Below are 12,977 nucleotides of genomic sequence, written 5' to 3' on the forward strand. Positions count from 1 at the left end.
ATATATATTTAAGTATATTACCTACCTCCCTCTGTTTACAACATGTTTGTCTCCATAGGGGGTTTATGACTTCTCCATAGGGGGTTTGGGGTTTTCCCCCTCCCTTATCCTTTAGCAAAAAGGCTGACTTTTTAAAATATCTGTTTTTTATATGCTTTACTTTGATTTGGAGCACCCAACGGATGGCTGTAAGTTGTCACCGGTGTCTCGCTGATTAAATTCATATCAAGACGTCTCTTGGCCATTTTCTCTCGACTTGAAAAATATTTAAGAGTGACCAAAGACGCTGGCTTTTTATTTAGACAGCCCTAAAGCGAGAGGGGTGAGGGGCGGGGAAAGTGTGTGTGTGTGTGTGTGTGTGTGTGTTCCCCCTCCTTCACCATATGTTTTCTCCCCTCATGTCCTGTCATGTCCTGTTTGCAAAAACAGAGAGGTTTAAATATATGTTTTTAGATGCTTTTACTTTTGATTAATTAATGTTATTTGCAAGTATTTGTAAGTTACATTCGATACTGTATACAGGATTAACCACACAGGAAGTGGTTAGGAGGCGGGACATATATCCTAGACATATTAATTGATTGAAAACAACGGCATTTTATTTTTCTCATTTTTTTAATTTTTTTTATTTTGTAAACCGGAAGCGGGGGCGGGACATCCGCCGGAAGCGGGGGCGGGACATCCGGTCGAACGAGGCGGGACTTCCGGTCGAACGAGGCGGGACTTCCGGTTTTCAAAAAATAAATAAAAAGGCGGGACTTCCGGTCAAATAAGGCGGGACTTCCGGCCGAAAAGGGGCGGGGCGACCTGTCACTTTTTCTGCATACTAATGAGATTGATATGGCATTTGTATCACTACTCCCGTCTCCTTCGGGACCAGAAATACCGGGAGTAAAAAACCCTGATTTTCTTCCCCATGAGGAACCCTGGAAAAAAGCTTTCTTTTAACAAGAGTTCCTGCCGCTCTGCACGGAGCGTGAGCCACTGTTCCCGGGATAACAGGGTTCCCTGTATCCCAAAGAACTGCGGGGGGAGAGGCGAACTTCAGAGACTACTCTCTGCCCATCCGCCTGCTCATCCATCTGTCCATCAGACACACGCGCCGCCACCCTGAGTACCATCCAGTACTCTGATAGCGCCAGGTGTACATTCTCTGGATGTGCTGTGGTTGGTGGCAAACCATGCCAGAGCCCTCCACACGCTGCATTTCACACAGGCTCTCAATATGTCGCCGTTTAGGAGAAGACTCGTAAACTGCGCGTTCACGCTCAACACCACTAAGGGATGAGCGGAGGTGTGTGCAGTGCTGTCCACACGAGGCGTAATAATGGCCCTCCGTGGGTTTATTACGACCGTGGGTAGGAGGTACGTCTGAGACAGAGGAAAAATCCATGCTGCCTAAACCCAAAACGTTTAAGTTAGATGGATTGAATAGTAAGCCTTGCTGTTTTATTAACCTCTTAAGCCCTGAGCCTGTTTTTCAGGTTTCAGGCTCGAAAATGCCACTAACACAACAAAGACTATATCTTCACTTCTAAAAGGGGTAAATTAATAATCTTTCCTCTCAAAGCAAGGTTACATCTGTGAGTTGGATGTAGAAGTGTCGGAATCAATATAGATGTTTTTATTTTAAAGTAACTTCAGATGGAACACAGTAAAAACATGTAAATTCTAATGTCCGCCTAAAAAAAACCCCATTACTTATAGTGAAAACCACCCTTGAATGATGGGCTAGTAGAATAAATGCTGTAGGAATCCAAACTATAACATATAATAAGTACCCTGTATCAAGATTGATGCAAAACAAGTGAAATTTGACCTTTTTAGAGAGGTTTAGAAAAATAAAGTCCAAGCGGACTCACCTCTGGGTAATTTGGGAACCATCAGTTCCATTTGAACTTTTTCACTGTAAAATCATTTTATTACTTTGAATTATCACTATAGGTATTCATTCCATCCAAATACAACTGTTGTGAAAAAAATAAAATAAAAATAAAACATAGGCTTACTCTGTTATCCTCTGAGCCTCTGAATTAGCCCCGAGCGAAAAATGCTAACCTATTACTGCACCGAAAATCACTCCTAACTCCCTTATTACTTATCCTAGCTGCACTTCCAACACATTGTTTATGATTGTAAAGACACAGAATCTAACGGTGCTCACCTCAACACTGAAAGATACAAACTTGCGACGTTATCAACAAAAACGTACATCAAAACAAGTGGAGCTAGCGCTAATGCGCTAGGCTAACATGGCTCTCCTTCCTCTTTGTCTGGTCTAAACTGGTCTTCAATGGCATTAAAACGATAAAAACGATGATGTAGTTAATCCATAGGTTAATATCCAATGTGGCTGCGTCCCCTTTGAAATGTTCTGATAATCTATAAGCAATAAAATTGCAATTCCGTTATCTGCTGTCCGCTCTGTGCTCCATGCGCTCTGGGTCCTGCAATTTCTGCTTCCTTACGTAGTAAACAATAAGTAAAGTCTGCTGCGTAATGTACTTACGCTGGCTGGCATTCTTTATACTTTACGCAGGACCATATCTCTGGAACCCATTGGTCGATTTGGGTGATTTACACCTTTTTCTTAACCATTACATCCAATATAATCGATGGGCAGTTCCCAAATCCACCTAAACATTACCATTGCGGACGTAATAGAGAAGCAAACGAAACATATCTGAAAGTACAAGCCCGGACGGCAAAACTTTATACCCAGTATATTGCCATAAATATGATGATGGATTATCAGTAAACATTTCTACGTGACACAAAGACATTGGATTAACCTTGAGCGGCGTTTTTATTCCGTTGAACACAACTTTTGATCACAAATCAAAAAAGGTAAGACGTAATTATTGTAATATTTTTGAAACCGGATGTTGTTTACTTTCTCTTTTCTGGCTAATAGCTCCAGGAATTCGAGGTCGTACAGTGATGACATTACATGTGTGGAATCTGTGGAGTCTCAGCTTTAAATCGTCTATCTTGTTTGTGCAGTTAAGATAGTAATAAGGGCATTTCTACCTTGAGTTCTGTGTAAAAAAGCGTTAGCATTAGTTAGCATTTTTTCGCTCAATGCTAATTCAAAGGCTTGGTATTACTCTTGTGTTTTTTTTAGCTAACAATTGTTCTTATTGTCAGTTAGCGGAGTTTCTTACCTTTAAAAGGGTATGAAACATTAATAGTTTCATAAATGTTAAGAAGCCCTGAGACATAGTCTCGTAAAAAAACGGTGGGAGGGGTCCACTGGGGGGACCTTTGGGCTTAAGAGGTTAACCGATAAGTTAAAAAACCCAGCCGGCTTAGGCAGAGAGCCATGCTGCCAAGTAACCAATAGGCTATTGGCAGCCGGCTTAACCGGGGAGCCTTGCTGCATATTATCGTCCATCTGTCCATTGAACACACGCGCCGCCACTCAGCGCGCCAACCTGCTCTGGATGTGCTGTGGTTGTCATGGTGACGAGCCACGCCAGAGCCCTCCAGACGCTGCATTTCACACAGGCTCTCATTATGTCCACTGTAACACATTTTCCTGTCAAACAACAGTAAAGCGCCAGCAGTCTCTTCACAGACGCCTGCACTTCACTGCAATACCATGGTACTCATACTGTGAAATGATTTTACAGCCTTTCTCATTAACAGTAAAATACCGGCAGCAGAGACGCCAGCAATACACTGAAATTATACAGTATTCATACTGTTGGACAATTTCAGTTTATCACTGTAAAAAATTAAATGATTCACAGTAACATTCTGGTTAGGGGGCTGCCAGTAGATTAGTGCTGAAAAATAACAGTAATTGCTTACAGTGTTAAACTGGACACCAAGGTGCGTTCACGCTCAACACCCCTAAGGGATGAGCGGAGCTGTGTGCAGTGCTGTCCTCACTGTAATAATGGCACTCGTGGGCTCATTACCGTGTGTAGGAGGTAGGTTTGGGACAGAGGAGAAAAACGGAGCTGCCTAAAAACCAATAGGTTTTAAAGACAGCCTATTTATGCAGCGAGCCATGCTGCCTATAACCGATAGGTTAGGGGCAGCCGGCTTACCCGGTGGGCCTTGCTGCTTATTATTATTATTCATCTGTCCATCGAACACACGCGTCGCCATTCTGAGTAATATTCTGAGAGCGCGCGACATGCTCTGGATGTGCTGTGGTTGTCATGGTGACGAGCCACGTCAGAGCCCTAGCCGCCGTTGGGCCCGGACCGAAAAGCTGCGAGGGGGCCTCCACACGCTGCATCTCACACCAGCTCTCATCCTGTCTCTGTTTAGGAGAAGGCTCGTAAACTGGACATTGAGGCGCGTTCACGCTCAACCCTGCTGAGGAATGAGCGGAGGTGTGTGCAGTGCTATTCACGCAGTGCGTAATAACAGCCCTGGGCTCATTACGACCGTGTGTAGTAGGCACTTCTCGGACAGAGGAAAAAAACCGTGCTGCCTGCTAACCGACAGGTTAGGAGCATCAGGTTTAAACGTCAAGCTCTGCTGTCTAATAACCGCCTGGTTAAATACAGCTGGCTTGTGCCAAGAGCCCTGCTGCCTGCTGACTGACAGGTTACAGCCGGCTCTTGCACCTCCACACGCTGTATTGAACAGCGGCTCTCATCATGTCGCCGTTTAGGAGAAGGCTCGTAAACCGGACATTGAGGCGCGTTCACGCTCAAACCCGCTTGAGGAATGAACGTTGTGTGGAGGCATATCTGTGACATAGGAAACACGCCCGTGCTGTCTAATCAACTGCCAGGTTTTAAAGACAGCCGGTTTGTGCCGCGAGCCCTGTTGCCTAATAACCGACAGGCTATGAGGCAACCGCTTATGTCATCCGGAGGAGAGCTCTCCTGAACCGGGGGAACGGGGAGATCTCATTAGGCGGCTGCCTTTCCGATGATCTCCGGGAGTTCCTGGAGAATACCGCCTATATGGCAGAGCCGAGATGGCGCATAGTGTCAGTCCGCAGCCGAACCTATAGGCTCGGCTGCCGGGCCGACACCGGGCCCCGCCCTGTCTCCCCCGTCAGGAGGAGAGGGAGGATGGGGCCGGGGGAACCACATGGTGATCCGTGAATGGAGGGGAAGGAGTCGCCTGACTGCTGCCCGCCACTCCGATCCAATAATCAAGGGCTTGGCCAATCATCCCCGGCCGCAGCCGCGAGAGCGTTCGCTCTCTGCTGTCTGTGGGCCAGAGGAAGACGGACACAATGAGTGCACGACACCTCGGGATTTGAGAGCCGCGTTTGCGTGCTCCAATCTCCGGCAGGACTCACCTGTATCGTCTGTGTAAAGCCGCTTCCTCCCTGGACAACCCTGTCTCCTAAATATTACGTTCCCACAGAACTAAACTGCATTCTCAATTACGTTAAGCAAGAAACATATTTTCTCCCACGTTACGTTCGTTATGAACGTGTCTCAAATACGTTTCTTTTCTACATATCTTCTAGAAACATATTTTCTCTCTCTCTCATGAGCAAGGCAGAAAATAATAGTTTTTAACATGCCAAAAAGCTGCTGTGTCGTTTATTGCACCTCAAACGTTAAAACAAATCCAGTTACGTGTTTCTGTACTTCCTCTAAGAAGAAAGGACAGTAACAGAAGATCTCTGTGACGCCAGATGTGGTGTTGTTAATGCGATATCATATCCGAAAACCATTTCAGTTTAGGATGGCCGAAGACACTACACTACCCATAATCCCCGGCTATCGTTTGGGACTACAGTCCCGTTGACAAACCCCGTGATTAATCTTCAAGCTCTGGGATTGGATGTTGGAGTGGCAGTGGGCCAAGGTTACGCCGAGCGTCAAGCTCTTTGAAATAGAACGAAACCACGGCAGACTATTCAAAACTCGACTCGAACACCCCCCCAGAACTACACATGCTGGCTATTGTGTTTCGCAACATGTTGTCTATGGCACGTCTCTACTGGGAATTGTAGTTTTAAAAGACGTTTTCGTTTTTCCAAAAATTAGAAGTTGACAGTATTACACTGTGTACAGCCCTGGAGGTTTAGGCGATAGGAAACACATTGGTGTGTACACATTTAAAACATGTAATTACTACATAGGTGAAAATCGCTTGTATCCATAATGGGCAGCATTAATATATATTCTACTCCACTACAATTCAGAGGTTAACCTGGTATTTTTACTTCACTACATTTAGTTTAGTTACTTTGCAGATTCTGATTAATGATGTGAAATATAAACAACCCTTAAAGCAGACTTTAGTTACACCTGAGTACAATTTAGGGAAGGTGATTGTCAAGTGCCAACAATCAGGCGAGATATTTGATAGTTGGTGCTGGAGAAGACTAAACATTTATCTGCAGATCTCTATCAAGTATATTAATTACTCGTTATTCTCTACTAATAGTTAATTACAAGACATCTATCAATATGTGTGTACCTCCACCATTAAACTGTCAAAATTCTGCACATTTCTTATACTATCTACATACATAAGAGTATAATTAATGTGTATAATATCAGTTAAAACAAGTGCTTCAACATAGTTAACATTGCAGGAAAGCAATACATTAGACGTTAAGTACTTTGTCAGGCTTAATATTTATCTGTAGATAGATACCCCCAACGTTTTTTTCTTATTTGAAAGAAGACCTTAACCTAAAGTATTATTTAATGTTTAAATAGAGGTTAATTAGTTTGTCTGTTTTGCACATCCTCCTACTAATATCTTTGTACATCCTGCACTAAACTGTTTTATCGTAGAGATCACTTACAGTATCTTCTTGATTTTTTTTATTCTATATTTCTATCACAGACCTTCTACTTTCCCCCTATGAAAGTATGTACTCTTAATATTTTTTTCATCAAATAACATTATTCAACAAAAATAACATTATTCAACAAAAATAACATTATTCAACAAAACTAATTCAATAATGTGCTTTAACCACTAGGCGGTGCACACAAGGTACACTAATAATAATAATAACAACTTTGTATTAGGACACTTATGTATGTATAACATCTGAAGATGTGTAGTTTTTTTCATGTTTTTACATAATTTTACAGGATATTGCTATACTATTTCTCATGCTTTACACATTACACATTAATATCTGATTTGTAAAACATCACAGACAGAAAGGCATATCCGTCATTTAATGGTAAGCTATTGAAATTGTGATTCCATAGATGTGTCTCCCATCACCCAAATTCTCTGACTATTCTCTCAACTCAGTATTTACATTCTTATAGTCAAAGAAAATCAGTCCTTTTCTATCAGCTGTGCACCGTTATGGTGTAAATGTAACCTATCTACCAATTGGATCAAATATAAAAATCAGCCAAATTAGTATTGATACTGCAAGGAGACGTATTTTGTGAAAAGAAATGCAAGGTGTTGTTTAATTGTTGATATATTTATGATCCACGTCACGTTTTCAGTTTTGGCGGCAGTTCTCCTGTTTGTCCAGAAGTCTTCTCATCAGGGCTCTATAAATAAAGAACTACAGCAGATGTGTAATATTTAATGCAGCCAAACTGTGTATTACAATGCCGTTATGTGATGACTTCCAAAGAGAAAAGCAAGAACACTCGGAATAAAGTATTATTATTATTTATTTATTTTCGGATATCATCGCATTAACATCATATCCCAACATGCATTGCGGCTAAACATCCAATCAACGAGCTTCAAGCTGAGGATCTTGGGTAATCTGTTCAGTGGGTTTGTGTGTATCCTCAAAATGTCCCTTATAGGCCTACGTCTGTTTCCAGTGACTTTATTTACGGCTAAAAAGCCCAAGATTATAGAATTAAACGAATAAATAAAAACAAGGATAATTGTGTTTTATTGTTGAGTAAATAAGGAAAAAAAGATTTTCAAAAATACAGATTTCAGTATTCTGAGGCTCTTTGCCCCATTTCTTTTCCTCACAGACGGGAAAAAAAGTCCGACATTATACGATTTAAAATAAAAACATAAAACACTGGCATGTAATTTACGTTAGAATAAATAGAATGGTTTTGAATAATAGATGAGAGTAAAATCTACTTCACTTTACAGCCCCGCCCAGTTTTGGGGAAACCAACGCTGTCATTTGAACGGCGATCAAGCCTGAAGCCACAGAGATCTTCTGTTACCGTCCTTTCTTCTTAGAGAAAGTACAGAAACACGTAACTCTGGATTTGTTTTAATGTTTGAGGTGCAATAAACGACACAGCAGCTTTTTGTCATGTTAAAACTATTATGTTCTGCCTCGCACATGAGAGTAACAGCTGGCGAAATTACAGCCTCGCCTACTGATTTCAGTGCTCTAAAATTATATTTATAAATGACTATTATCATTATTATAAGCAAGACAATAAATGACAAAGATATGTAGAAAATAAGCGTATTTAAGATACGTAACGTAGGAGAAAATAAACGTATTTGAGATACGTTCATAAGAAACGTAACGTGGGAGAAAATATGCTTCTAGAAGATATGTAGAAAATAAACGTATTTGAGTTACGTTCATAACGAACTTAACGTAGGAGAAAATACGTTTCTTGCTAAACGTAATTGAGAATGCAGTTTAGTTCTGTGGGAACGTAATTTTTAGGAGACAGAGTTGCCCTGGAGCGAGCCAGCCACAGCTGGTCGTAATTCATATGTCGGCTAACCCCGAGCCCCGCCCTGTCTCCCCCGTCCGGAGGAGAGGGAGAATGGGGCCAGGGGGAAATGTTTGCTTTCTAGTAAACATCTCTGAAAAGAGCTTGTGCCTGTACAGTGCTTCTGCAACGGAGTGCTGAAGAAAAGTGGGAGCAGTTGGACGGGCCTTCTTCCTATTTATACGGAAGTGAGGCCGGAGGTGGGGCCCACGTCATAGGTGGGCATGGATTAAATCTGTCAGTGCTGCACACGGTGCAGTGGGATTACCCAATAGCGATAGCCTTAGAGGGCGAAGCCTTATACGAAATAGAACATGACAGCGCAGCGCAACTATACTACGGACGTGACTGCCCTAGCAGTGACATCAACATAGCCTGCTTGTGCTACCACACTTTCCCCTCAAAATATCGTTAAATAACGAAACTTGTAAATAGTGCCAATCCATACAAAGTGTAACCACTGGACTGTGGGAAACGGTATTTCGATCTCTGTTCACACAAACTGAAAGATTGACAGTAAAGTTGATGTGATGGGTTACAGACTGCTTGGAAACCCAGATAAAAGCTTTGAGATTTCATCGTTTATAGAATATAATCAGAAATAAGGAACATACACTTATCCTCTCTTCAACACTATATAATAGAGGCACAGGTTCGATGAAGGAAAGCTCTCTGGACAGAAGTGTGTGGCTCTTAAAAGAGCCTTTGGTGTTGGTAGAAGTGGGTTCAGGGTGTTCACTTCTTGGCGGCCTTCTCGGTCTTCTTGGGCAGCAGCACAGCCTGGATGTTGGGCAGCACGCCTCCCTGAGCGATGGACACTCCTCCCAGCAGCTTGTTCAGCTCCTCGTCGTTGCGGACGGCGAGCTGCAGGTGGCAGGGGATGATCCGGGTCTTCTTGTTGTCCCGGGCGGCGTTTCCAGCCAGCTCCAGGATCTCAGCGGTCAGGTACTCCAGCACGGCGGCCAGGTACACCGGGGCTCCGGCACCGACACGGTGGGCGTAGTTACCCTTCCTCAGATTCCTGTGGACACGGCCGACGCGGAACTGGAGCCCGGCCCGGGAGGAGCGGGTCTTAGCCTTGGCTCGGGTCTTTCCTCCGGTCTTCCTTTTTTTTTTTTTAATGGCACAATTTTATTTTACAGATTCTGATGATTTTTATACAAAATAAAATAAACTCGTGAATTATTTCTTATTTCAACAAAAAATAAACTACCAAGCAGCATAGCCAATACTGCTATTAAAAATAGCTTCAACTTTATCAGCTTCAACACTAAGGTGGTGAACAAATAGAAAAATACATAATTATAACAAATATGATTTATTAATAAATGAATACTTTTACATTTGTAGATGTTGACACTGCAAAAAGTATAATAATTTGTAATATTTGTATTCTTTCTATATCCCTAGTAATCTTCAAAACGCTTTCTGGTTCTTTGAAGGCTCTATCCAGACTATCTTCTGGTTATTTTCTGCATCAATCCCTATTCTCTTTTACAACAACAAAAAACAACATCTTGGACATAACCGCAAGACTGTAACCTCTTTACATTCTGTTGAGATTGTGAGTCAATAGCCATGTCTCCCACATTGCTGTTTTGAATCATTACTATGTGGATGACAGTTGAACTGGATGATGTAACATGTACGCCATCTGCTGGAAAGAAGACGTGTCGCTCTGTTGGCTCGTTTGGACAACAAAAGCAGAGTGAAGCTCTCATTTCATAAACAACCTTTGAGTACAGACACCGTCCTGCAGAGAGCACACAGCCCAACAGCACGTTGTTGGTCTAGCGTCATTTTACAAAACGTTTGCATTAAGACACTAAGACTAGCTGGTCCATTGTAAAGGTCAGTCCACCTTAAATGAGCAGTGGTTCATCAACAGTCAGTGGTTAACGGATACATCAGAATGACAAAAACATGAAACATATTGTCCACAGACAGATTTCTCTCACGTGTGAACTGTCATAAGACTTATTCATTGTCCTCTCCATCGGCTTCTGTTTCCATGTGTTCAGCTGAGCTGCTGATTGGAGGCTCTGCCTCTCCGTTATTCTGTTTGAATGTCACTAAGCCGTGAGGACTGACGACCAACACACTTGTGCCTTTTGAAATGATTACACCATTTAAATCTTTTGTCACAAACATTGCAGCTGTATATTTCCTCTCCCGTGTGGACTCTCATGTGTTTCTTTAAATGTCCACTCTGTGAAAAAGCTTTCTTACAGACTGAGCATTTGAATGCCTTCTCTCCTGTGTGGACTCTCATGTGTGTCTTTAAACCTCTACTCCATGAAAAAGCTTTCTTACAGACTGAGCAGCTGTGTGCTCCCTCTCCTGTGTGGACTCTCATGTGTTCCTTTACATGTTCCTTCCGTGAAAAAGCTTTCTTACAAACTGAGCATTTGAATGCCTTCTCTCCTGTGTGGATTCTCATGTGTGTCTTTAAATGTCCACTCTGTGAAAAAGCTTTCTTACAGACTGAGCAGCGAAAGGGTTTCTCTCCTGTGTGGATTCTCATGTGTTGATCTAGATCTCTTCTATGTCTAAAACCTTTCTGACAGACTGAGCAGCTGAATGGTTTCTCTCCAGCACTACGTCGGGGATCACTGACAGATTCTTGTCTATGTTTCAGTGAGTTTGAGCCTGAGGCAGGTTCTCTGGTCTCCTTCCAATCAGCACTGTCTTCAGCGTCAGGTTCAGAAGAGTCATCAGTGTCTTCAGAAGAGTCTCCAGTGTGGTCCTCAGTCTTTGGTTGTAAACTGCTCTCTGGATCTGAGCTCCTGGCTGGTTCTGGTCCTCCACAGTCCTCTCCATCAGCTTCTGTTTCCATGTGTTCAGTTTGTCTTTGATGAGGCTGAGAGGACTGAGGTTTCTCTTCATCATCTTCACTCTTCACAGGGTCAGGAGTGAAAGTGGACTTGGTGATATCAGCCTCCTCCAGCTCCTGAAGCTGCTCCCCCTCCTGTTCCTGCTTAATGTGTGGGGGGGGCTCTGGGTCCTCCAGGTCCAGGCTGGTGCTCCCCTCCTGCTGGTCAGGGAGAGGCTCTTCTTTAACCACCACCAGCTGCTGGACATCTGCTCTGTGGATCCGAAGCTGAGGCTGTAAAACAGCGTCCAGTAGTTTCTGGAGTCTCTCGTTCTCCTCATTGGAAAGAGACAGCTCCTCCTCGAGCTCTGCTATTGTTTGTTCAAACAGAGCAAATATCTCTTCATTAGCAGCAGTGAGTCGCTGCTTCTTCAACGACAGCAGCATCTGGACTTTACTCATGTTTCCTAGATCACCTTTCCCTGCAGACTCCGTTAAACACGCCGTTTCTCTCTCCGTCAAACTCTCAATCTGACTAGTGTTGCTAACGTGTTTCCAGCTAGCATGCTAAGCTAGCTCCTATAGTCCGAGGTAAACGCTCCAGAAAAAATAGCACATAGTCCATTCAGAGGTTTATCCAGACACACAGATGATGGATCAGTAGAGCTGGAGCTCACACACACTTTCTCAGGAACACAGAGAGAGAACCGAAGCGACGAGACGCCTCATGCAGGGCTCGAGTTATGTGTGAGCCAATGGGAGCTGAGCTCCGGTCTTGCTTCTTTTTTTCTTTTTTTTTAGAACACTTTATTTTATATTATTTGGGCATTACATGATATACACAAGTTACCTTAATAATACATAAAACACAATGAATACATATATAAATAACATAAAGAGAGCACGTTTATATTCCAGTGAGACTCAGCTCGGTCACAGACTCAAAACGCCCCATGGCTGAGTCTGGGATTTGTCCAGGGTTTTTCTTCTCCGTAGTTCAGTAAGTATTTGTTTCACGATGGTGCCACTGTTTATGATCGTCTGATTTAGTGTCATTTTGCACCTTGTTTTCCAGATTTTCATGCATGTGATACAAATTACTAGCTGAAAAAGTTCCCTGTGTTTATTGTCCATCCCCTCATCCAGAATACAATACATGATTGAGACATATTCTACATTGAACTCTAACCCGAAGCCCCGTAGGAGCGACCACACCTCCTGGGCTCTGTAGCAGTCCATGAGGAGGTGCTGTAAAGTCTCGTCCTCTTCACAGTTAATCATGGGGCATGTTCTAGTTTTCACATAGCAGCTCCATGAGACCACAGCTCTGACCGCAAGTCTGTTGACTGATGTCAGCCACCTCACGTCTCTCATGCTCTCCGATAACTGTTTACTGTTACCTTCGTCAGGTTTTTGTATGCTATAACACCTCCATATTTGAAATCGTTTATCATTTTGAAAATTGCTCTATTCGGTAGTCCGATCAAATCAATCTCTAAATGCTGAACTTCAGTTGTGAAGTCACCATAAACTAACTTCAAACC

General features: G+C 42.9%; 1 protein-coding gene across 1 annotated transcript; it reads right to left on the reverse strand.

Moving 5' to 3' along the window:
* Window positions 1-9,356: 9,356 nt before the first annotated feature.
* LOC117458544 (histone H2A-like) lies at window positions 9,357-12,714 on the reverse strand. The gene is made up of 2 exons (XM_034099105.1): window positions 12,623-12,714; window positions 9,357-9,726 (listed from the first exon to the last, which is right to left on the reverse strand). Exons 1-2 carry the CDS (start codon window positions 12,712-12,714, stop codon window positions 9,357-9,359), a joined length of 462 nt encoding a protein of 153 aa, XP_033954996.1.
* Between the last annotated feature and the right edge of the window lie 263 nt (window positions 12,715-12,977).

Source organism: Pseudochaenichthys georgianus, chromosome 14 (genome assembly GCF_902827115.2).
Source record: "Pseudochaenichthys georgianus chromosome 14, fPseGeo1.2, whole genome shotgun sequence".
NCBI classification, from domain to species: Eukaryota; Metazoa; Chordata; class Actinopteri; order Perciformes; family Channichthyidae; genus Pseudochaenichthys; species Pseudochaenichthys georgianus.

Bases quoted from the DNA above. Each gene is read 5' to 3' on its own strand.
- LOC117458544 (XM_034099105.1), bottom strand. From the start codon at position 12,714: ATGATTAACTGTGAAGAGGACGAGACTTTACAGCACCTCCTCATGGAC. The intron at 9,727-12,622 runs GTTAGAGTTCAA...AAAAAAAAAAAG, and splicing joins TCGCTCCTACGGGGCTTCGG to GAAGACCGGAGGAAAGACCC.